This window comes from Danio rerio, chromosome 2, assembly GCF_052040795.2.
Source record: "Danio rerio strain M-AB ecotype USA chromosome 2, GRCz13ab, whole genome shotgun sequence".
Taxonomy (NCBI): domain Eukaryota; kingdom Metazoa; phylum Chordata; class Actinopteri; order Cypriniformes; family Danionidae; genus Danio; species Danio rerio.
The window spans coordinates 40555024-40580304 of record NC_141022.1 but is presented as its reverse complement, the minus strand read 5'-3'; the positions used below and the strand labels follow the sequence as shown (position 1 = coordinate 40580304).

The following is a 25281-nucleotide window of genomic DNA, read 5'->3' as shown; positions in this document are numbered from 1 at the left end:
ACTGTTGTCAAAACACAATATCACACTCGTAGCAGTGCAATATGACTGTATAGTATATCGGCACTGGTGGTGGGACACTAAGGTACTCGGTCTGCGGCCAAACAAAAAACAATGAGTAAAATGTTTATTTCCTCCATAGCACACATGACATTAGATAATAATTCAAGTAAAAACCCTTTTTTTTTACAATATAAAAGGCTATAATGACAAGGACAAAAACTGATTTGTAATTGCTGACTAACTTATTACAAAATATACATATGTAGAAAAATCCAGCATTTAACAGTCTATCAACTTTTTAGAGCCCCTATTGCATAACGTTACATTTGTGATGGACATTTAAAAATATATATTATACATATAATCCAGCATGTTAGTAGTGCAGTAGGGGTCAGCAGATGATCTTGAGGTATTTGTCCAGTAGTTTAGGTGGTCTCGCTCATCTGGCTCGGCGAGGGGTTGTCAGCTTCACTCACAGGCTCTGCAGCTTTAAGAGCGTCAGTGTCTCTGGGGCTGCTGAGCATCTCCACACTGTTGCAGTTGAGCGGAGAGCTGATGTCTGACGATCGGTCCACACTCTTCTCTGGTGGAGGCTGAAGGCCAGAAACGGGCAGTGGCAAATTCATCATGTTGTAGAACATGTTACCCAGCCGCCGGGACAGCTGAAAACACAGTAGGAGAGTTCAAGGTTATTCTTCAATCATCTTCAAGCTTTTTAAAAAGGCTATTTGGAGATTAGAACCATGTATACACCCCCCATAAATCACTCATTTTATAGGTTGCGTTACAATATTATCCTTGTGCATATACATTACTTTAGTCCGTACTGAAGCCAAATCTAAAGCTTATCTAACAAAATGTATCAAAAATGTATATGTTAGGGAAAAATATTAAATATATTTTTTTAAAATAGCAGAAATCAATAGAAACAAAAAATATATACAACTTTGTTGAAATGTTTTACTTTGTAAGTTTTCTTGAAAAAAAATATTGTATTATCTTTTCATTTATAAAGAAGTTCTGTGATTATTTTAATAAATTCATCTCTTTAATAAATCTGTTTTTTTTTTTCAAATGCACCAATATATATTACCCATATTCACTGGGAAATGGATAAAAATATTCCTTTTTAAAATGGGGTGTACTCAATTAGGCTGAGCAATGTAGATATGTGTGTTCATTTTATTGGATTTTTTACTTAAATGTATGGTACACCAAAAATGCAAATAAATAACTATTTTCTCACTTTCAAGTGTTTCCAAACCATTATTAATTTCATTCTTCTGTTTAACAGCAAAAATGATGTTTTGAAGAAAGCTGTATCCATTGACTTCCATAGAACTCAAATCAAATCCTATGGAAGTCACTGGTGGCTGGTTTTCAGCTTACAGAAGAAAGAAAGTCAAACAAGTTTTTGACAAGTGAAGGGTTTGTAAATGATGGCAGACTTTTTAGTTTTTGTGAATTGTTCCCTTTCATTTCATGTTAACTGACCCCATTTCATTAAATTTCAATCTAATTTTATTTAATTTGAACTGATTCTTTATATATTTTAGTTAACCCTCCTGTTGGCTTACGGGTCAAAAATTATGAAGGCCTAATTTTAATAGCATATAAACAATGTTTTTTTCATCTCAAAATTAGAAAAAAAAAATCATAAACAATGTTTTTTTCATCTCAAGATAAAATAAAAAAAACATAAACAATGTTTTTTTCATCTCAATATTTTGTGACTTTTACTCAAATTTCCCTAAATTTAGAAAAAAAAAGTCATTTTCTATTTTCATATTTTCATGAAGCCTGAACACAATTAGAGTACAATGGTTCTTCTTCAGGTAAATTTCTTTACACCACAAAACACACTCACAGACACACACACACACACGCACGCACGCACGCACGCACGCACGCACGCACGCACACACACACACACACACACACACACACACACACACACACATAATAAGATTCCTCTGCTTTAAACTGAACCAATACCATCTTGCTAAAAACATTTTACACTGGTACATTTATCATGAGAAAATATTCCCTTCATTTTAGTTTGTGATGAAGATGAGGTTGCTTCTTTATGCAATATAGTTTTAGGAATTGAAAATTGATCTGCTTTATTGTAGAGGTTTTGTGAAGATGGGTCTGTTTTGACCCAAAGGGCGAGCGGTACACATAATTCAAGAACACCACAATGGTCTAATGTCAAGCATCCACATGTCTGATGTCAATATCTAGGTCCAAATGCAGCTGCCAAAAGTGTATAGCAAATACTATTATTCATTCATTTTCCTTCGGCTTAGTCTCTATTTCAGAGGTCGCCGCAGAGGAATTCAACTTATCCAGCATCTGTTTTACGCAGCGCATGCTCTTCCAGCCACAACCCAGTACTAGGAAACTATCAAACACACTCATTCACACACGCTACAGCCAATTTAGTTTATCCAATTCACCTTTGGATTGTGGAAACCCATGGGAACACATGGAGAACAAGCAAACTCCACACAGAAACACCTTCTGGCACATCTGGGACTCAAACCAGCAACCTTCTTGCAGTGAGGCGACAGTGCTAACCACTGAGCTACCGTGCCGCCCGCAAATACTATTATAAAATAAGACTGTAATACTATTGAAAATCATGAGCTGTGTCCCAAATGGTACGCTATATACTATGCACTTATGCATTTACACACTCAACAGCATAGTATATGTATGTAGTGTATGTAGTATATGTAATGTAGTCCCATATGGAACACATTTTTGTACTAAGCGGAAACGGTTTCCAAATTAGTGAAATAAATGACCAAACTACCAAATAATACCTGCCATGAGTATAAACACATTTACCATCAGGAGACGCTATAATCACTCTCATAGCAGAATTTTGCTATTACACTACAAAACAAATAAAATAATCCAACATGAGCGCCCCATAGCTCCACCCCTTCCACAACATGAAAAAAGCAGAAGCCGTTGAGTATGTGAAGTGTCCAACATTACACACTTCTTTTTAACGGCTGAATAAGTCTGTCATCCGGGTAATTAAAGTTCACTTATTATTTTTAGAGTTTTCAGTGTGAACGCACTACTTAAACTGTTTATACTACAAAATGGCTTAGATTAGTGCATAAATATGCGATTTGGGACGCACCTATGACAGTAATATCAATATCCAATGCCAAATCTCAGATGGCAAGACACCAGTTCATTTTCCTGAATTGTTAAATGAATGGTGTTTGGGATGTACAGTAGTGTGCACTGTGATTTTGAAAAAGATTCACTTTAATGTGTGATATGAGTAAACAAATCTCATTGAAAGCTATCGGGAGAGTTTTCTCTGATCACATGTGTAGAGACTTGGAAACAGTAACTGACAAGCAGAATTTATTCATAGAAAAATGAGTTTGGAAACATTGTGAATACCTGTGAGCGTATCTTGAGCGCAGGTCCGAGCTTTAGCCCAAGTGTGTCCAGAAGATGATCCTCTGTAAGAAGAGGCAATGTCTCTCCATCAATCATGTGCTCTTTGAATGTCTGCCATGGATGACACAAAAATAATGAGAAAGACCGAAAAAAAACTTTGAGGTTATAATTTCATGCTGTCATTTTAGATTTGTGTTACCTGTGCATATTCGGCACAGCTTGGGATTTCACTGATAAAGCTGTAGACGTCGTCAACTGTCCACTTGCGGATATCTTCTGATGAAGGCATCTCTTCTCCATTGAGAAACATATTAGGGGGTCCTAGTTGATAACAAAACAAAACCAAAAATCAATAGATAGCACATATTATACTGTAATAATTGTAAGATTTCTTAAAATAAGTACAAATTAATTTAATTGACTATACTGAACATGTATAAAATAAAGTTGAATGAAAGCTTTAAATCAAACTCAATTCCTGGAGGGCCGCAGCTCTGTGTAGTTTAGCTTCAACCACCTCCAACTCAAATCTGCCTAACAGTCTCTAGTAGTCTTGAACACCTTGATTAGTTGGATCAGCTGTGTTTCATTAGGGTTGGATCAAAACTATGCAGAGCTGCGGTCCTCCAGGAATCGAGTTTGAGACCTATACTCTAAATTTGTAGCTACTTGATATATATATATATATATATATATATATATATATATATATATATATATATATATATATATATATATATATATTGATTGATATTTCAGTATTAAACTGTTTATTAAACTGTTTGTCTATTTTACACAGCCAGTTATGCACTCACAAATGAATACTGTTTTAGCTCTCCTGAATTTTTAGCCCCCTGTATATTTCTGTTTAACGAAGATATTTTTATTTACAAATTTTTAGACAGTAGTTTAATAACAAATTTCTAATACCTGATTTATTTATATATCTTTGATGCTAGTATTCAGCTTAATGCACAATTTAAAAGAGTAACTAGGTCAATTAGGCAAGTTAGTGTAATTAGGCAAGTCGTTGTGTAGCAGTGCTTTGTTCTGTAGACAATTAAAAAAATATTTCTTAATCGGCTAATAATATTGACCTTAAAATAGTTTAAAAGAATTTAAAAACTGCTTTTATTCTGGCCAAAATAAAACAAATAAGACTTTCTCCAGAAGAAAATATATTTTAGGAAATACTGTGAAAAATCCCTTGCTCTGTTAAGCATCATTTGGGAAATATTTAACAAAAGGAAAAGGAAAAAATTACAGGAGAGATAAAATTTTGACTTCAATTGTATAAGACATTCTCAGTTTCTCTGAGTTCACAACTTACAGTATATTTTCAGCAATAATGTAAGCTACATATAACATTTCTAACATTTCATTTTAGACAACACAATATAAAAGTCTTTTATTTGCTGAAATAACCATGATTTTAAGTCACAACAAATGGAAACGGTTGTTTTTCTGACAGTTTGTATTAAAAAAGCTCTAAATGACAATATTTATGTTTGAATTTTGAAGAAATATTGTCAGACTTTTATAGAAGGAAACAAATATTAACATTTTATTCAAACCTATACCCAGGGGAGGATTTAACCAATAAGCAAGGTAAGCCGCCGCTTATCTTGCTCATTACCTCGCAAGGTAAGCAGCCACCCCAAATAAATACCTAGAAGTATAAATTATACCTATAGATTATATATAACATCATTTTCTATCATATTTTGTATGGCAAGGGTCTAAAAATATAAGTTAAATGTTCATCACATCGCAAATGTGTCCCCCACCCTCAATCATGGAGCAGTCCAACTGTCAAATTGGGTAAAGATTTAGTTTTAAAAACAAAATAGTTTATACATCTTTTTTGTTGTGAATTTTAAAATAACTAATCATTTAAAAAGTTTTACAGATGCTTTACATGTTGTTATTATTTTGCATTAAGACAAAATGTAGAAAAGAAGATTGAGTGATATAAGAATAAACATTTTCAGTGTCTACATAAATACTGCACTTTGCTTTTGGAGGGCAGAATAATATACGAATAATAGTAAAATAACACTAAAAACTACCCAAGAGTAAAACTAACAAACACACCGAGTGGCAGAAGTCCATTTCCTGGCACAGGGAGCATATAGGGCATTCCTGTGAGTGGACCAGAGGCAGACGGGTACAGAAACTTGTCCTGGAAAGCTGAGCACGGGTTGGACATGTCTTTATCACTGGTGCTTGCATTGCAGTTGCTGACTTCTGCACATCCCTCCTGTCCACTAATGCACGCCTTGCGAATCCCAGGCTCTCCCTCCTTAAAACCTTTCCTACTGCTGCCAGAAGACAGCTCTGTTTCGGCTTTGGTTTGGTGTGGTTTGCTGCTGGTGGCGTCACTTCCTTTTCCTTCTGCTTCTTTCTCCTCCCCCGAAGCTGCTCCTGGACTCTGCTCAATGTTCTTCTCTTCTGATTGGCCCTTAGGGAGAGTGATGTTGCTGTCTGAACTCTTGTGATTGGTGGTCCTTCGGCCTGTCCTGCGCCCTCGCTCCCTTTGCAGTGTGCTGATGGGTGGGTAAGGGCTTGACATGAGGAGGCTGTTGGCGTGCAGGTCTTCGAGAGCAGTGCGGTGGACGAACACATCATGACCATCTGGGAGTCTCTGACGGCCCCTGAATGCCATTGGATTGGGTTGGATGCCCTGGTACATCATGGGATTCTCAATACTAATAAGACCCTTTTGGTGGGCATTTTCCAATTCTTTTTGGTGCAGGATAGCATTCATCTCCATCCTAAAAATAAAATTGACTTATTTCTTGCTATTAAAAGCAAACTATAAATCTGTGTTGGAAACAGATAGACTGAAATGTACCTGGCTATGTTCTGTTTGTGAATTAACTCCTGTCGCCTGGCAACTGTCTCCATGCTTTCAGTTTGAAGAAAGTTGTAACCTAAAAATGAATAAATAATCTACAGTTAGACGGTTGTTCCTCAGTGAGTCTTTTCTGTTATGAGCCTGTATGTAATTTAGTTATAACCTGTGCCAGGATATCCTCTGCCTGGAATAACGTTAGAGTTTGGGGGCAGTTGTTGGCCGAGGTGGGCACCCATGTGGATCTGTCTAGCATCAGCTGATACCATGTCAGCGGGCGGCACCAGTTCCCTGAAAATCAAAAACATTAATTTATAAGTAAAGTACCACAAAATAGATCTTTACTGACCTTATTTAATAACAATTAAAGAGCCTGTCGAAGCTCACAAAGATTGGCAAAATAGGAACAAACATAAATATAAACAAGAGAAATAAACAGTGAGATCTATTAAAAATGTGTGTAAAATTATAGTAGTTTGTGTAAATAACAATATGCTGAATAACAATATATAAAATGTGTTCATAAAGCGACTTGCGCAACTTACAATCCAGGCTCATTATTGATACTTTTCTGGACAGTGCATAATACGTCTCGGTAGCTACGTTTTTTGCAGTTTTTGTTTTCACGAATCCACCAGAGGCCGCTGTGTATGCTTTTTCAGATCTCAAATTTCTCTCGTGAGTGCCATTCGCGCCTGCTGTTCTCTTGTAAATCCATCAGAGGCCGCTGTTGAGTAACTAACTGACCGACCTACCTACCAATAACCCCACCAACCCACTTCCCTAATCCGATGTTTTCAAAAGCAATCGAGAAAAAAGCCTTCATGGACGCCTATTTTTATCACATTTTCAGGTCTAACCATGTTTTCACCCTGTTATTCACTTGTTTATTTTATTTTTTGGCCTTTTGTTTCTGGAACCTCGCCAGACTCAAACTCTGTTGTTCCGGTTAGGGATGCCGGGCCTTATGACAGTTGAGGGTAGCATTGGGTGGGCCCTAAAAGTTTCTCTGGAGGCCCCAAAATAGCGTAGGCCCTTAGAATCGTCCTCAAGAACTCCCCTAGCAGCGCCCCTGGTCACGGTCAACTACTCTTTGTGTCTCAGGTTCTACTGGGCAAAGCTACTCAGCAAACTGGCAACAGCAGAAAAGCCGTTCATACAGAGGTAAGCAGTCAGCTGGTAGCGCAAAAACGAAACAGTGGCGAAAACGTCTGCGGCATCATACCACCTTGTAGCATTCATTTTAATAACAAAATGCAGCCATACGTAGCTCTGAGTACATAATTCCGGCTCCACAGAAATGTATAGGGGTACATTTTCACAAGGAGCCTGTATTGCAACTCCAGTTGACAGTGTTTTTGGGATCTGTGTTTTTGAAAGGAATTGAACAATTACTACTTTTAATGATTTTTCCTGATTGTTTGTTTTTCTTACTTTATTTCATTCATTCATTCATTCATTCATTCATTCATTTTCTATTCAGCTTGGTCCCTTTATTAATCTGGGGTTGCCACAGCAGAATGAAACGTCAATCCTGCATGTTTCACACAGTGGATACCCTTCCAGCTGCAACCCATCACTGGGAAACACCCAAACACTTGTATTGACACATACATACACTATGGACAATTTAGCTTACCCAATTAACCTAGGGCGCATGTCTTTGGACTTGTGGGGGAAACCGGAGCACCCGGAGAACACCCACCTGAACACGGGGAGAACATGCAAACTTCACACAGAATGGCCAACAGACCCAGCCGAGGCTCAAACCAGTGACCTTCTTGCTGTGAGGCATATGTGCTACCCACTGCCTCACCGTGCAGTGCATGTCATGATTAATAATATTAAAAACAAATACTACTTTTTTAATGAAACAATGCAACAGAATAATAATGGCCCTGGATTAGTTAAAAAACATTTGGGGTATTACATTCTGATTTTTTTATCTTGGCTCATTTGGAGCTAATTGTAACAGACCTTTCCATGAAGCGGGGATCGAACTGTGCGGGCACACCCTGCAGTCTCTGCTGCCCCTGAGCCAGGATCTGTGGAGCCATGGCCATCTGGTTCCTCATCATGAGCTCCTGCCTCTGCCGCAACTCTGCTTCACCCACAGGAGAAGACGTGAAGGTGTCAGTAATAGAAGCAGCTCTGTTTTTCATTTCTTCAGCTGTGGTTTAAGTGTTTATTGGACTGTGCTGCATCTGTGATGAGCTCTCACCTCCAGCAGACATGCCGTTGACCAGTCTGTACCAGTGCTTCTCATCAAGGGCACCCTGCTCGCCCAGTGCTGTGATCTTCCTGAGCTGCTCACGTGGGGTCATGACACTGACACTGCAACAAACATACACATGAACACATTAAAAACACAACGGACAAAAATACAATTATCATCATTCAAAAATATCATCTTTTGTGTTCAGCCCAAGGAACAGATTTGGCACGTGATGATGAGGCTGAGCTAATTATGACAGAGTTGTATTTTTATTTGATTTATTTTGGTAGACTGTCACTTTAAGTATTCAAAACACATCCTTTAAAGCAATAGTTTACCCAAACATTAAACATTACCTCATCATTTACTTACACTCAATAGTTGTAAACTTTATTGAATTTCTTCTGTTGAACTCAAAATAAGATATTCTGTAGAATGTTGATAAAAAAACAGCTAATGACTTACATTATAATAGGAAAGTAGGAACTAAAAATATTAGGGAGGTCAATGTTTGTTTTTGCCAGCATTCTTCAGTATATCTTCATTTTAGAAAGAAACTCAAACAGGTTTTGAACAAGTGAAGGATGACTTATTGATGACAGAATTTTCTTTTTCATTTTTAACTTTGTAATGCCCCACACTTTTATTTTACACCAATCATACTGCTTTAATTGTCATAAAACAAAATGCAGTAGTTTCTAATCCAATTACTTCAACCGAGACCTCAGATTTAAAGTAAAATAACCTGTAAATCCTTTTGCACTACAAATCAGTCTCTTATGAAAATGAACCATTAACCACAAATTACTCTTTTATTAATATAACCATGGTTTATTTAACCACTGTATTTGTAGGAAAACACTGGTTAAAATAACAAATTAACAAGTTACTATAAAAAATTACTACAAATTTACTATAATTAAACCAGGGTCAGTGTGATAGAGAAAATACAAAAAACAAACAAACATATATTTATCAGTGATAACAAGCATTATAACAAAATCTGTCAGTAAATGAAACTCAAACACATTAAGGGAACAAATATGCCTGTTTTACAAGGAATATACGTGTAACTCGTGAATGAATCAAAGAATCGGTCAAATGGACGAGTCAGTGATTCAATCCCTATGATCATTGGTCACAAACTACCTGATACAACTATATAAAAAGCAACAACAAAAAATCCACACCAGTAATGCACAGACTGACAAACTGACTGAAACATGATGCATTATGCACAAAGACATTACTGAAATACCAGAGAGAAAAATAAACATTGTATTATTAACACAAGACCCAACCGATTCCTTTGGATCATGCATAGGTTTTTTCTTGACAGTTTTTTGTCGTTAACGAACGACACACATTTATGCAACTAAGGTGAAAATATTCCAAGGATGAGCTCTAACATCAAAGTTACAAAGAATCAGGGTGTAATGAAGATGTACCTGTTCGTTTCTTTTCCTGTACTTTATCTTTTCTCAGTCGTCAGATATTACTGTAACGTGACTCCTAGTAGTCTGAGATTGAGAATCCAAATACTGAAAGAAAAAGACAGGCTGTTATTAGTTTGTCAGCATCTTTGAACCTAGTTGAAAATATCCAGTTAAGATAAGCTTGACGTTGGGAATTGATTAGTTTAGGTTTTTTCCAGTTATTTCCTGTGATATACAGTTGACGTCAGAATTATTAGCCCCTCTGAATTATTGGACGCCCTGTTTATTTTTTTCCTTAATGTCTGTTTAACGGAGAAAAGATTTTTTTAACACATTTCTAAACATAATAGTTATAATAACTCATCTCTAATAACATTAACAGCAATAACAACTGCCATGAAGACAGTAAATATTTGAGTAGTTATTTTTCAAGACACTTCTATACAGCTTAAAGTGACATTTAAAGGGTTAACTAGGTTAATTAGGTTTACTAGGCAGGTTAGGGTAATTAAGCAAGTTATTGTATAATGGTGGTTTGTTCTTTAGACTATCGAAACAAAATATTACTTAAAGGGGCTAATATTTTTTTCCTTAAAATGGTGATTAAAAAAATCAAAACTGCTTTTATTCTAGCCGAAATAAAACAAATAAGACTTTCTCGAGAAGGAAAAATATTATCAGACATACTGTGAAAATTTCCTTGCTGTTAAACATCATTTATATGAAATATAAAAAAAAAATTCAAAGGGGGCCTAATAATTCTGACTTCAACCATATAAGAAGATTTTAGAGGCATTAAAAAAGCAAGCATATAACATTATAAAAACTATATGAAGAGTTTAGATGCAAAAACTTCTAAGTGCCATCTGAAATTATCTTCTAAAACGAGCATTTTTCTGAGGCTCCTATATTTATGTTCAGTAATTTCACATTAAAGGCAATGAAAATAACATATTAATTGACATAAAAGTGAAATTGCTCAGCTTATACATAGTAGACTAAGAACAATTTTAGGAGAAAATTTCAGATGGCACTTAGAGGTTTTTGCATCTGAACTCTTCAAGTATTAAAATAAAATGTGGACTTTAGGATCAAATCAACAATAGAACAACATGTAAATAGCATGACAGGTATGATATACTATTATAATATTGTTACAATGTTATGATAAAAAGCAGAGAAATGTTTTCTAATTGTTGTAACATTTATGTAATATGTATCATTATATTATATTACATTATACTATATTACATTACACTATATCACATTATATTATATTACATTACAATATATTATATTACATAACAATATATTATACTACATTATAATACATAACATTAAATAACATGACATTACAGTATATTATATTAAATTATATTACATTACGTTATATTATATTGCATTACATTATATTACATGACATTATATTATATTACATTACAATATATTATATTACATTATATTATATTGCATTATATTACAATATTTTATATATGATATTTATTTTTAGCAAAATGTTTACAATTAATCACTTTATTTAATTAATAAATTAAAATTTTAGAAATACTTCATCACTTGAAGACTTTAAGATTATAGTTTAAGATATGAATAATTTAATTGTAAAGCACATGCATCACAACATCAGACTTTAGCAACTCTTTAAATTGGGACTGTTCTTGGAAGTTTAAACAGACGTAAAGTCATATCAAGAGTTAGTTTAATAGCTTTACTCTGTCTGAAAGCACATATTTGTATAGTTGATGCTAAAAAATAAAGCATCAGATTAACATTGCTTTACTAAACAGCATTTAAATGTCAGGAGACATCATACACATCAAAGCAACAAATTAATATTATTCAAAATATCCAACAATTTTACAGAAAATAATCTGTTAACAATAAAATTACACAATTTCTTACAGTTAAAACAATTTTCACATTAAATTATGTAGCACTGTTAAATGTATTGCCTCTCCAACACTGCATGAGCATGTATCCTCTCATTCCTGCAATAATCGCACGTCCCAGATAGGTAAAGCTTCGGATCTTTACTCCTTGATGAAATCTCCAGTGTTGCGCATGGGACGGCCTGTGTGCGTATTACCGGTTACGAGGAGCCGTTCTAATCTGAGTGCTGTAATCCTCCTGTTAGTCCAGCAGTCTGCCTGCTGCATCTGCTGACCCGCATGCAGCGCTCCTGCTGTCCGCCAACCCCCAAACTACCTTCAGGGCCCCTATTCCCCCCTCAGATCCTATTAGCTAAATCCTGACTATACAGCACTTTAACGGGATGTGTTGGAGGTAATCCCAGAGTTTAGAGTTTTACCCTCAGCAAACCTTGCTTGTAAGCATACCGGACAATACACCCTAAGTGCTAAGCCTATTAGCCTCCATTAGCCCCAGAGATGTCCTAAAAACACCTTGCAGATAAATCTGGGATACAATCGGTTTATGTGGTAAATGTGGTGCAGGCAGACAAACCATCAACAGTGTTAAAATCTGCCTAATACACACAAGAGGGTGTTTATTTTGGAATGAAGGAAAGATGTTGCCTATCCATATTTGTCATATTTAGATATATTTGTAAATAAATAAGTTTGTAAATAATTTTTCCCAATTTAATACTATTGTGTATTTAATATTCTTCACTCACTTTTATCAGGGGTCGCCACAGTGGTATGAACTGCTAATTACTCTGGCATATGTTTTATGTAGCAGATGCCCTTCCAGCCGCAGTAATATTGTTCATCAATATTTATTTATATATATGCAAGAAGAACGATTTGATTTTGAGCAGATTTTTATCATCTTTCAGTGAGTATTAAAATAACCTTGTTTGTAAGTGTTATGATCATTTTAATAGTCTAATACAGTGGTTCTCAAACTTTTTTTATCAAGTACCACCTCAGAAAAAATTTTTCTCTCCAAGTTCCACCAAAATGAGCAGTATTAAAATACAGTCACGTGATAGGTCCAGTAAAGCAGCTACAACTCTGCACAGTAAAAAAAAAACATGGCAGATTACCTCAAAAATATAGGCTATATGTCATTTATGGCATATTATATACATTATTTTTTATAAATTTTGAAATATATGTAGCATGTACATGACATTTCAATCCTCCGCGTACCACTAGAAGTAAGCCTGCGTACCACTAGTGGTACACGTACCACAGTTTGAGAACCACTGGTCTAATATATATGTAGTTGGAGGCAAAATTATTAATTAGCTCTCCTGTGAATATTTAATTATTTTCAAATTTATCCCAAGTGCTGTTTTCATCACATTTTTTTACATAATAGTTTTAAAAACAAATTAATTTGCTTTGCCAGCATAACAGTTAATAATACCCTACTAGTTGTGAGATACTAGTATTAAGCTTAAAGTGCAATTTAAAGGATCAACTAAGTTAATTACGTAAACTAAGCAAATCATGTTAATTAGGCAAGTGACTGGACAGTAGTGCTTCGTTTTAGGGGTTAACAATGTTAACCTTCTTGGACCTGGGGTTAAACTTCTGTTTTTCTGCTAAACTATAAGAAATTAGACTTTATACAGGAGAAACATATTATAGCAAATACTGTGGAAAAATGTTCTTGTTCCGTTAAACACCACTAGGGATATACAGTGCTCAGCATATGAGTACACCCCTCACAAATTTCTAATTGAATTTAATATTTTTATTAGGAAGCTTTACAGTATTATATTTTTGCATATACTTTAAATTAGTCAGTACTACAGCCAAATCTGGAGCTAATCTAACAAAATAACTAATAATGATCCAAAATTAGTACACCCAAATTTATATGTTAGAGAAAAAATGTCAATAAAAATAATTCAAAGAGCAAAATTCAAGAAATAGAAGTAAATTCAAAATTTAATTGCAATTTTTTTAGTTTGTAATTTTTTTCCTCAATATTTCAAGAATTCAAATGTATTATCTTCCTATTTATGATGACATTTGGTGACTAAAACATTGTTTTAACAAATGTATCTGTTTAGTAAATCTGTTTTATCTAAAATATATGACCCATATTCACTAAGAAATGGATGAAGATATTCATTTCTGAAATGGGGTGTACTTAGTTATGCTGAGTACTGAACATATAGTTGTTTTCTTAAAATTTTAAATTGATTTAAATTAACTATGCAAGTAATTTCTACTTCAATTTTAACATTTCATTTAACTGAGCTAAAAGATATTTTTTAAACTCTTTTTAAAAGTATTGAATAAAATTTAAATTTTTAAATTACAGTAAAACATGTTGGCAGGACATATAAATCATATGATTCTTTACAACATTTGTACATATTTACAATATTACAGATATAAATATATAATAAATATAAAATTCAATAAAATAGTGCTAAAATAATTCAAATAGAAAAGTAATAAAAACATGTAAAGACATATTTTGAAAAACAAAAACTACTAACCACAGAAATTAAATGAATAAACCTACATTCCAACAAAAAAATCAATTGTATCATAAAAAAAAAAAAACTTTTTTTCAGACAGTATCTTAAAATTAAAAATAATAGCTCTGACACAAAATCTACAATTATTTTCATTTCTTTCTAGATGTACATCGTATGCTAGCAGGCATTACAGCGTAGGCATCCTAACCTTGCTACTCATATCATTAAGAGCATGCATTCAAAGCCATTTGGTGATTTGCATACAGAACAATATCATATGAGGCTTAAACTTTGTTTATAAAACAAACATTGGGCATATTTCCAAGCCAAGTGCACTTTTTGGCATGTGTATGATAAGTGATGCCATATCCAAGTCCCAGGCTTGAACTGGATGGATTTGCATGTGGATAATCTCATTAAAGGAATAAATTAAGGGAAAACTGCTGACGACTTAAATCAAGCATTGTGTTAGGGTAGGTCATATTCGTTATCGGGTCTTCCTTCAGGGCACAAGATAATTCCACTGATAGACATTGAAATCTTGGACAAGAATGAATGGAAGTGACTAGGATGTGTGTCAACCTTTATCTCTATTTTAGGTAAATAAAACATTTAAAAGTGCATGTAAAAGAGTAAAAAAAAGCTCAATTTACTAATTAAATCATGCATTGTGTATGACCCACAAAATGACACATCAAAAATGAACATGTTGAGTCTATAAAATATGCATCAGAAGAGTGCAAGGTAAAGTAAAGCCAAACTGACAGACTGATGATATATTAGACTCACCTCTGAATGTCTGCCAGAGAAGCGGGAATCAGTCCAAGCTCTCAGTTAGGATGAAAATTTTCATAACTTCATTCCAAATGACTCCAAAAAGAAGCCAAAAGCTCCAGCGAGAAAGCCACGCTCTCTGGGACGCTCAGGTCTTGGGTCCTGCCGCAAACTGCTTGGCCAACAAGTGCCAGCTCCTTGTCTTAACTAAAAAAGACCTTTAATTACAGATTCATGTTATCTCTATTAGCTAGGCTTTATCTGCCTGCTTAAGCCCCCCCTTACCTGACATCACTATGATCTCTCGCCCAACTGCACGCGGGACACTCTGCTGAAATGTAATTAAGAGCACTGCCTAAGCACAGTGGCTAAACCTCTTTCAACATTTACCTCAGTAATCCTCTGTTAGTACTTTAAGACCACGAATAAGACACCTAAATGCTCAACTTCCTTTTCCACAGAAAAGACAGTGTTGATTGAAATCAAGCAGAACGTGCATGCGCATCTCCATTGATTGCTTGTTTTTTTTTTGTGCATGCACTTCATAGTAATGATTCTCCATAACAGGTCTCGCCGGGTGATTGCCCTCCTGACTATGTTGTGGAGGATCATGTGCTCAGACTTGTTAATCTGACAGTTTGCGCTCACCACCCGCTTACAGCATCGTCTGCACTTCCCAGACTTATATTTTTTAACACTGAGAGGATCAGGGAGAATTAGTACAGGGATAGGTGTGCGCACAATTGGACGGCATATGAGCATTTTGCTGGAAAACAGATTCTGGAGGAGACGCAGAGATTGGCGGCCAAGCGCTCACCTCCCGCAGGGATAAGCTGACAGAGGGCTAATAAAGCTGTTTTGCTGATTATTATAAATGGGCCCTACGCAACCACCTCCTGCGCGATGCCAAGCTTTGTAAGAAATAAGTAAACAAATGTTGGTGAAGATACAGGAATTTCATGCGCTCATGACATGAACTCTCTATCACAATAGTGTTAAAGTTGAGGCTGGGGAAATGACAGTATGCTGCAAAAGTTCTTAATGCATCAGCAATGAGGCATTAGACTAATCAAAAGATTTCAAATGTATTTTGTTCTTTTAAAATTTTTATTCATCAAAGAATTGTGTCAAAATCTGTTACGGTTTCCAAATATCAAGCAGGACAAGTAAAGGACATTGAAAATGATCATTTTAAAAATGTTTCATGAGCAAGTCTGCATATTACAATTCTGAAATATCAAGTTGCACTAAATTGTAGAATGGATTTAATTCCAAAATATGTTAGAATATAATCACTTCTGTTTATACTGACAGCCTCGGTGAGCATAAAGATACGTCTATCAAAAACATAAAAAAATGAAACCTTAGTGTATAAAAACAAGCTGAACATCTCATTTTAAATCTATTAATGACTATCATTTTCCTCATTAAAGGTGCAGTAGGTGATCTGCCTAAATGCTATCCGTTTGCATAATATCTTTCAAATACAATCCCTCTCCTGCCGTCCAAAGCCACACCTCCTGAAATCTCAAACGCACACATTAAAGATGACAAAGATGCACTTGATCAAGTCATTCACCAGTAAGAAAACATTATAGTACTTTATAATCCTACAATTCTGAATAAAAACTGTATTATATCTTCAGTTATGTAGCAAGCAAAACTTGTCATAATGTGCAATATCTCATGCATGCAAGGATTGCTGGTCTCACTCTCTTGCATGCTGTCCTAAAGCCATTACTGTATGCTTAGTAGTTGGCTGACGGCATACAGGAATTATAGTCATTACTAAGCCATTCTTATATGCTATTACAAACTGAATATTCAGAGTAGCATTTTAAACAATATAGAAAGCACGTCACAGATGGTCATTGTTCAAAAATGAACCAATGTGAATATAAAAGCAACTTCAGCTGAGTAAAGCAGGCTAGGCAGAATACTGCTATTTACTGAGGTTTTGTTGTTAAACTAAATAAAAATCTCCTCAAAAGGTCCTTATGAAACTTAAAATAGTCACACCAATCTTTCACCAGAAGATTTCAGTGGCTGAACAACACTTCTGTGCATTTAATCCATTCATAACACAACACAATCTAACAGAAGCTTAGCCTGACTAAAATAGTTTTAAAACACAACATTACCTGTCTAAAAGAAATACTTTAGCCATGGTTTGCGAAAGTAACTTCATTATTAATTCAGGATTTTAAAAGTTTTAATTTAGCATTTGTTTTTAGTGCTGTCACTCGTATCCACTTGACCGCGGCTGGTGTGAATGTGCATCTGCGAATTTGCATGAACAGGGGTGTGCAGATGTACAAATCTACATTTGCTGACAGACAGTTTGGGCTACTTATCAGAATTATGGAAATTATCGGGCTGACAATATTTAATTGGATGAACATTATTTAGTCTTATGCCTTACCAGAATATAAAACACATATAAATATATTTAGATAATTTACTTTAATCATTACTATTTGAATCGGAAGAGACTTTCAACCAGCACAACAAAAAAAATGTTTCTGAAGACAATCACCTACTGCACCTTTAACTGTGTATTTTCTATATTTGTAGGTATTAAAGTTTCTGGCGAGAATGTTTTATTATTTTTTTAAATCGACCATTGTTTACATTTATACATTTAGTCCTACCCTTTTATTTAAAGCACTTCAAATCATCAGAGAGAAGCAGTATATAAATGCTAAGATGTAAGGGGTAGTATGGTTATAACTTAAGAAGGTGTCTGGTGCACATGAAGAGGAAAAGAGAGTGTTTCCTACAGGTGATTTGTCAAGCCCACTCATCTGTGTGAAGCACACTCAGAATTGCATGAAGCTTTTCCTGAAACACGGAGTGTTGATGAGAAAGTTTCTGGAAACAGGGGGGAAACCCACGTGAGCATGGGAAGAATGTGTAAACTCTGCATAGAAACGTTGGCTGGCTTGGTAAGGACTATAACCAGTGACGTTCTTGCTGTGAGACAACAGTGCTAACCACTGGGCCACCCATCTAGAAAAAGGAGAAGGACTAAGGGTGGAAGGGGGATTCTTCAAAATGAAGATGGCTGTTATGTGGAACTTAGGGTTTTTATAGTGACTTAGGAATCTACTGATTGGTAAATCATAAATTTGATTATGCCTGACCAGATGCAAGCAATCATAAGCACAAGATCCTCTCGAAATTAGTTTATAAATAAACTTTACTAAATTAAATTTGATTGCTTCACTCAAATAAGTAAAAAAAACATTATGCTTAAGAGAAAAAGAGTTTTCAAAAATCAAAATAATCCAACACAATCTCACAGCAATTCATTTTTTATTAAGTGGCTAATTCATATAATCTCATTTGAACAATTTGCTTATCCCCCAATGATGGTTGGATTTAGGATGGGGGTTTGGTAAAAATTGGTAAAATTATTTTTGAAATTATACATTTTTATAAGACCAGCAGCCACACAATGTCATAAGAGATTAATATTAGGTTACATTAGGTTGTGATGTCGGGTGACCAAAATTGAATAAACATTACTTTTGCGTCCAATAACGACGTCAAATGGCACTCATATTTGGTTGTTTTTGGGTTGTGTCCGTAAGTGACCAAAATCCAATGTTTTATTGATTTTAATTTGTCAGCAACATCTGTCAAGCAGTGACATCATTAGACGTTGATATTTGGTTGTTTGTAGGGTTGCATTGGAATGTGACCAAAATACTACATTGGTCCATCAATGGACACTAATGTTAGTCTGGCAATGAGTTCTGACATCAACCCGGTTTTCAATTCCACCCAAAATGCAACGTTGTACTACGTATTCTGAGAGATGCATAGTGTTTGATTTTGTGTTATTTGTATATAGAGTGTCTGCTATGATGAAGCGTAGAGTTACCATTGAGGGGAAGTGTATAGTATGCACTTAGATTGCTGGATAATTTAGGACTAGAGTAAAAAAATGAGCAGTCTAACCATGAAGCTCTGGGCTAAATTGATGTTTATTCAAGCAACTTGTGTGAGTTCATGTATTTGTTTAGTGCAAAATAAAAAAAATTAATTCTAACCTAATTTTAGGTGGTGGTGCAGTGGGTAACTCTGTCGCCTCACAGCAAGAAGGTCGCTGGTTCGAGCCTCGGCTGGGTCAGTTGGCATTTCGGTGTGGAGTTTGCATGTTCTTCCTGTGTTCGCGTGGGTTTCCTCCAGGTGCTCCGGTTTCCCCCCAAGAATACAAACATGCATTATAGGTGACTTGGGTAAGCTAAATTGATCGTAGGGTATGTGTGTGAATGAGAGTATATGGGTGTTTCCCAGTGATGGGTTGCAGCTGGAAGGACATCCGCTGCTTAAAACATTTGCTGGATAGGTTAGTGGTTCGTTCTGCTGTGGCGACCCCCTTTTAACAAAGGGACTAAGCCGAAAAGAATAATAAATGAAGGAACTTAATTTTAATGAAAATATTTTGAGGGACTCGGCTTTCACAAGTAGTTTAAGTATTCTGAACTTTTGAACTAAAAACTGAATCTGGTTTAAAATGCAGATCAGACATCAGCTGGTTACCGGAGAAGTGTTTGCTGAGATGGTCAAAATCAGCCAAAAAGAGAGAATCAAGAATGAAGTGCTTAGACATGGAAAGAACAGAGCATTAAGACATGTAAACCACTAATTTAAGAATCTATGCGGAGTAAAGCTTTCTAAGAGGGATTTTGGCCCGGCCTGTTTGTGCACTGTATTATAGAGTCACAGTGAGGCGAAGGGATAATGTGGGGTTTAACCCCAAAATCACCCGCTAAACACTCCGTTTGCTATGTCTGAATTATGCCGGAGGATAAAGGGACACTCCATACAAATGAAAAAGATCATATACAGATACAATAAATCATAATATCCTTTTATTAAAAATGGCCCGTATACTGTTAGTCATGAGTGGTTTATTGTGTATTTATTCTTTGCAGTTGCATTGTGGGAACTTGATCTGTGCTCTGACAACTTTTGGTGTTAAAAATTGTAACATTGTGACTTATTGACAGTTTTAGTAGTTTAAAACAAGGAATAATATGACAAATGTCAGACTACTAAAATGTCAATAAAGAAAACACAGAAGACCTTTATGTCTCACTATGACCTCTGCCCCCTACAGGCCATGCCGTGACAAGCATACAGTACATAGACCTGCAGTATTAGCCTTAATTAACAGGTCGTTTAGGCTGATGAACATCCTGGACCAATTATATAATTCTAAAAGGAGACTATAAGAATCCTAAAAACATGATTTGTTTTATTTTAGAGTATAATAGAGTATACTCTATTAGAGTAAGTATAATAATAAGTAGATATTATTGTATGATACAGTTTTACTTTATAACTAAATATACACGTATATGATGCATAATTGTACATATGGTATATATGTACAATGTGTGAGTGTGTGTGATGGGCATGTCTGACTTTTCAAAATAAAACATTTAAAGCAAATATAAATACTATCATTTCTTAAAGACTTACAATTAAACAAAAATATTTTAATCCGCTGCGTAAAACATGTGCTGGATAAATTGGCAGTTCATTCCGCTGTGGCAACCCCAAATTAATAAAGGGACTAAGCCAAAAAAAATGAATGAATGAAATATTTCACATATCAATATACATTTAAACAAAACACCTTCGGAAATGTCTATCTCATAACGATTCTGTTTGGTCAATCTTGACATTCCAAGGTATGTTATTCCCAGATAACATAATAAACTAATAACACAGATTCACACAGGTACTTTAAAGCATCTTGGTAATTAGTTCACACATTCCTATCCATATTTATGGTGCATTCTATGACTAAATAAGTAATCTAGGCTGCATTCATTTCTGTTTGTCAGCTTTTAAAACCCCTTCAGACCTGAATTATGTTCCAACTTTGGGAAACATTTCCCCTGTTCATAAGACTTTCATAAATTAGACCAAATCAAAAGAATAAACGCCATGAACGCCTACCTTGGGAGGTTTTCTAGGCATGTTCAATGAATGAACGAATGAATAAAAAGAATAAAAATGTCAATAACTTTAAACTGATTTATGTTCATTTCAATGAACATCAGGTAAAAACAGCTGTACTTCAAAAATAATATACCAACATGAAATTAAAAATAAAACAAAACACATTTTTGATCTGGACTTATAGTTTCTACTGAAGGTTACAAACTTGAATAACATAACCTTTTAACTAGAATTTTTTTTTTGTTTTGTTTTATAGACTGCATATTAGAACACATTGTACATTTTAATGGATAGACATTTAAAAAATAAATACAAATTCTGTTATTTACTTGTTTCAAACCTTTCAAACTCAAAGTTTTTTTCTGTTGGACACCAGAAACCACTGACACCAATTCCACAGTTTTTTTCTTCTATGGAAGTAAATGATTACAGGTTTTCAGCTCTTCGTTTGGGTTCAACAGAAAATGAGAAACTCATAAGAAGTTCAATATTACTAAGAACTAGGGCTGCACAATATATCGTTTGAGCATCGATATCGCAATGTGTGTGTCCACAATTGTCACATCACAAGATATGCAATGTTGAGTTAGGATTATAGATGACCAGAAACCACAGGTCAAAACACACAAGATTTGTGGAGACACTGCAGAATTAAACCGTAATAGAGTGAAAGTCTATCATTGCATGTTTTAGGGCCTGTGACAGTGTGAGCATTTGAAGAGAGTTTAAGTATTTTTGAAGTGCATAAAGAAGATTCATAAAGAAAAAATTGATTAAATTATTTATATGGTGAAGACAGTGCTATTTTACATTCGACTATTCAATTTCTGCAACGCAGTAGGTAGTGCTTTCGCCTCACAGCAAGAAGGTTGCTGGTTCGAGCCTCAGCTGGGTCAGTTGGCGTTTCTGTGTGGTGTTTGCATGTTCTCCCTGCGTTCGCGTGAGTTTCCTAGGGGTGCTCTGGTTTCCCCCACAGTCCAAAGACATGCAGGTGAATTGGATAGGCTAAATTGGCGGTAGTGTATCAGTGTGAATGAGTGCGTGTAGATGTTTTCCAGAGATGGGTTACAGCTGGAAGGGCATCCGCTGCATAAAAACATGCTTGATAAGTTGGCGGTCCATTCCGTTGTGGCGACCCTGGATTAATAAAGGGACTAAGCTGAAAATAAAATGAATGAATATTCAATTTCTGTACCTAAATACTGTTGCTCTGTCCAGAAAACCATAAAGCACAGTTTATTTCACTTTTAATATTTGCACAATTGTGTTTCGTTATGACTGTAGTTTATGTATATATAACAAATGATATAACAAATATTTATATTTCACTCCACTAAAAATCATCCCAAGTAATGACTTTGCAAATAGAGCTACTTAAGTCATATGGTGAAATTGTATCGCGATATATATTGCAGAATAAAAAAAAATAAAAATTCCAATATCGTGCAGCCCTACTAAGAACTATCCCTTTTACCTCTAAACCCATTGTCCATTATAATAGAGACATATTTTTAAAAATCCAATTCTACAACTTTTATTAGTAGTAGTCAGTATCCGATTTTTTACTTTTATTAATATGAACTATGCTTCTTTTTTAATACAGTATTTCTCAAATGACATCAAACAGAGCTTTACTGCTGTTTGATTGGATGACAAAAGTCCAAAATCATGGACAACAGGCTTTATATTTGGTGAAATGCCACGTAACCAAAAAACAAACAAACAAACAACCTGATATGTGATGTCCATTGAAATGGACCTGGGTCCAAAAGGGTTACTTGAAATTAAAGAGTTACTCTATTATTATTTTTGTTATTTCCACAGAACAAAGTTTTTGATACTCAAACAACATCTGATCAGCCCTTCAATTTTATTCTGCTAGAACAACTGCCTCTAGATGCACATTATTCCTTTTTATTATTAGTGTAAATACTAGTACTAAAAAGAACAAACATCTAACTCATGGTACATTTAAGATTACTACTAAAATAAATCTACTCACCTTCAAGTGATTTCAAACCTGTGTGAGTTTCCTTTTGAACATAAGATATTTTGAAGAATGTTGTACACCAATTGACCTGCAAAAAAAATAAATAAACAATATATGTGAGCTAACAATCTTTTTATGTTCAACTGAAGACAAAACAGGTTTGGAACAAGAGGAAGCTATAAGTAAATGATGACAATTTTTTATTTGATTTTTGTGGGGTGTGGGGGGTAAAGTAAACTTTTAAAAATAGGCCTGCTACAATTAATTTACAACCATGGATCCGTTCATAAAAAGATGAACTGTTATTTCAAGCATGAAGTGTTTTGGGCCAAACCAATATGGCATTTAATCATTTGCTGTGAATGATGTAAGTAAGCCCCACCCCTGAGATAAATTAACATAAACTGTTTCATGGGGAAGGTTGAGGCTCTTCACATCTGTTCAAACAAGGCCTTGAGTTAAACAAAGGTCATTCTCTACCTTTGATCCTTCTCTACACTAATAAGAATAAATGGTATTAAAGAACTGGGTAAATAAATTTGATTATTTCCAATGTTCAAGTAGGCCAATGTAACCAGTATAACACTGGTCACATAATACTACAGACTTAATGACTTTTTTTTTTTTTTAGATATTTTACATAATATAACTAGCATCATGCAATAAATGAATACAATTAATCTAAATTAAATCTAGTCGCAATACAATTCTATTTCTGATAAAACTCTGCTTATAAAACATTTACATAATTGTACATTGCATAAAATGTTATTTTTTGTATGTTGTGTAACAAAAATAATATGTAACTTTTTTGGCACGAATCCAGCAAGACTCTTATCTGTACACATTTCAGTCCAACCAAAAGTTACAAATCAAATTTGAAAGATCATAATACACTATATATATATATATATATATATATATAGTATAATACACTCTGCTTGCATATGCAAGTCGACATTTAGATACTTTTGGCATTTCCGAGACATTAAATCTCATTTGCAGGCATCAGGAAACCAGTATAAATATGCAGGAAGGCTCCCAGAACTTCCGGGAGACTTGGGATGTCTCCAATACACTTTACTAAATGTCATCTGTTTATGCAGGGATTTATATTATCAAGTGTGTGTGTATGAAAGAGAGTACAAGCACTCAAAGCTGAGCTCATTGATATTCAAGATCAATCCAAATATGGTAAATAAGGACCCTCTGATTCTAGAGGTACATTATGTAAAAAAAACTAGCAATAAACGAGCATATACTTTAAAAGTGTTTCTGGAGATTTTTTAAACTTACTTAAGCCACAAACCTACTATGTAGATATTAGAAAACCATTTAACTTATTGATTCAGGGTAGTATAAGGCACCTTTTAAAAAAACCTATTCTATAAAGTCTGATTATGGGTTATACGAGTAAAATTTGTAAATATTAATTTAGCTATTTGTTGTTATTGTCACTGCCTCATAGAAAGTAAAGTGTCACAAACACACTTTAGATTTTCAGCAGAACTTTTAAATTACTTTATACCTATTTTTTAGATACTATGAATCTGATATACTCAGCTTAGTGAGCTTCTGCTTTTTACATATATATTACTATGCCAATTAGAAAGCAGCATGGCATATTTATCACATAGGTAGCGAAATTTTAGCACATTGCTGTTTCTAGCATGATTTAATTGTTAGCTTGTTTTTACCATGAGAAAGCACACCAATTAGCACGATTTATTGCCACACTTTGTATTTCTCTTCACCCTCCAATATTTCCACAATTTGAGAACCCTGTTGATCACATTTGTCTTCACAGATTAAAAAGAATGAGGATGTAATATTGCAGCTTTTACCTGCATGATACAACCTAAAGCAGGGGTGTCAAACTCAATTCCTGGAGGGCCAAAGCCCTGCACAGGTTGGTTTCCTGTAGGTTTCAAACAAGCCTGAAGGACTCAATTAGTTTGATCAGGTGTGTTTAATTAGGGTTGGAACTAAACTGTGCAGAGCTGCGGCCCTTTTGGAACTGAGTTTGACACCTGTGACCTAAAGTGACTCATATTTGCAGTCTGTTTTCTTAAAGGTTTCAACTATATTGAAAAGTAGTATTAAAGTATTGCAGCTATAGAGAGTGAATTATTTCAGTGAGGAAGAGAGGAAACATTCATTATTAGTTTACTAAATGTATAAATT

At 34.7% G+C, this 25281-nt stretch overlaps 2 protein-coding genes across 13 annotated transcripts in view; one reads left to right on the top strand and one right to left on the bottom strand.

The window, feature by feature from the left end:
- The window catches only part of skila (SKI-like proto-oncogene a), a 672908-nt gene that overhangs the window by 105038 nt on the left and 542589 nt on the right, over positions 1-25281 (top strand). The window lies entirely within an intron of this gene.
- Positions 113-25019, bottom strand: samd7 (sterile alpha motif domain containing 7). Of its 12 annotated transcripts, none has more exons than XM_087239777.1 (11): positions 24942-25019; positions 23110-23185; positions 9947-10039; positions 8505-8617; positions 8261-8384; positions 6450-6574; positions 6284-6362; positions 5524-6203; positions 3629-3750; positions 3430-3540; positions 113-662 (listed from the first exon to the last, which is right to left on the bottom strand). In XM_087239777.1, the coding sequence occupies exons 4-11, from the start codon at positions 8605-8607 to the stop codon at positions 426-428; spliced, it is 1581 nt and encodes a 526-aa protein (XP_087095903.1). In that variant the 5' UTR covers positions 8608-8617; positions 9947-10039; positions 23110-23185; positions 24942-25019; the 3' UTR covers positions 113-425.

What these genes read in the sequence shown, in the direction of transcription:
- samd7 (XM_087239772.1), bottom strand. Translation starts at nt 8,607, where the DNA reads ATGACCCCACGTGAGCAGCTCAGGAAGATCACAGCACTGGGCGAGCAG. An exon ending in CAACGGCATGTCTGCTGGAG is followed by an intron (nt 8,388 to 8,504) that starts GTGAGAGCTCAT and finishes CTGTGGGTGAAG; the next exon opens with CAGAGTTGCGGCAGAGGCAG. An exon ending in CACAAACAGAACATAGCCAG is followed by an intron (nt 6,204 to 6,283) that starts GTACATTTCAGT and finishes TTTTATTTTTAG; the next exon opens with GATGGAGATGAATGCTATCC.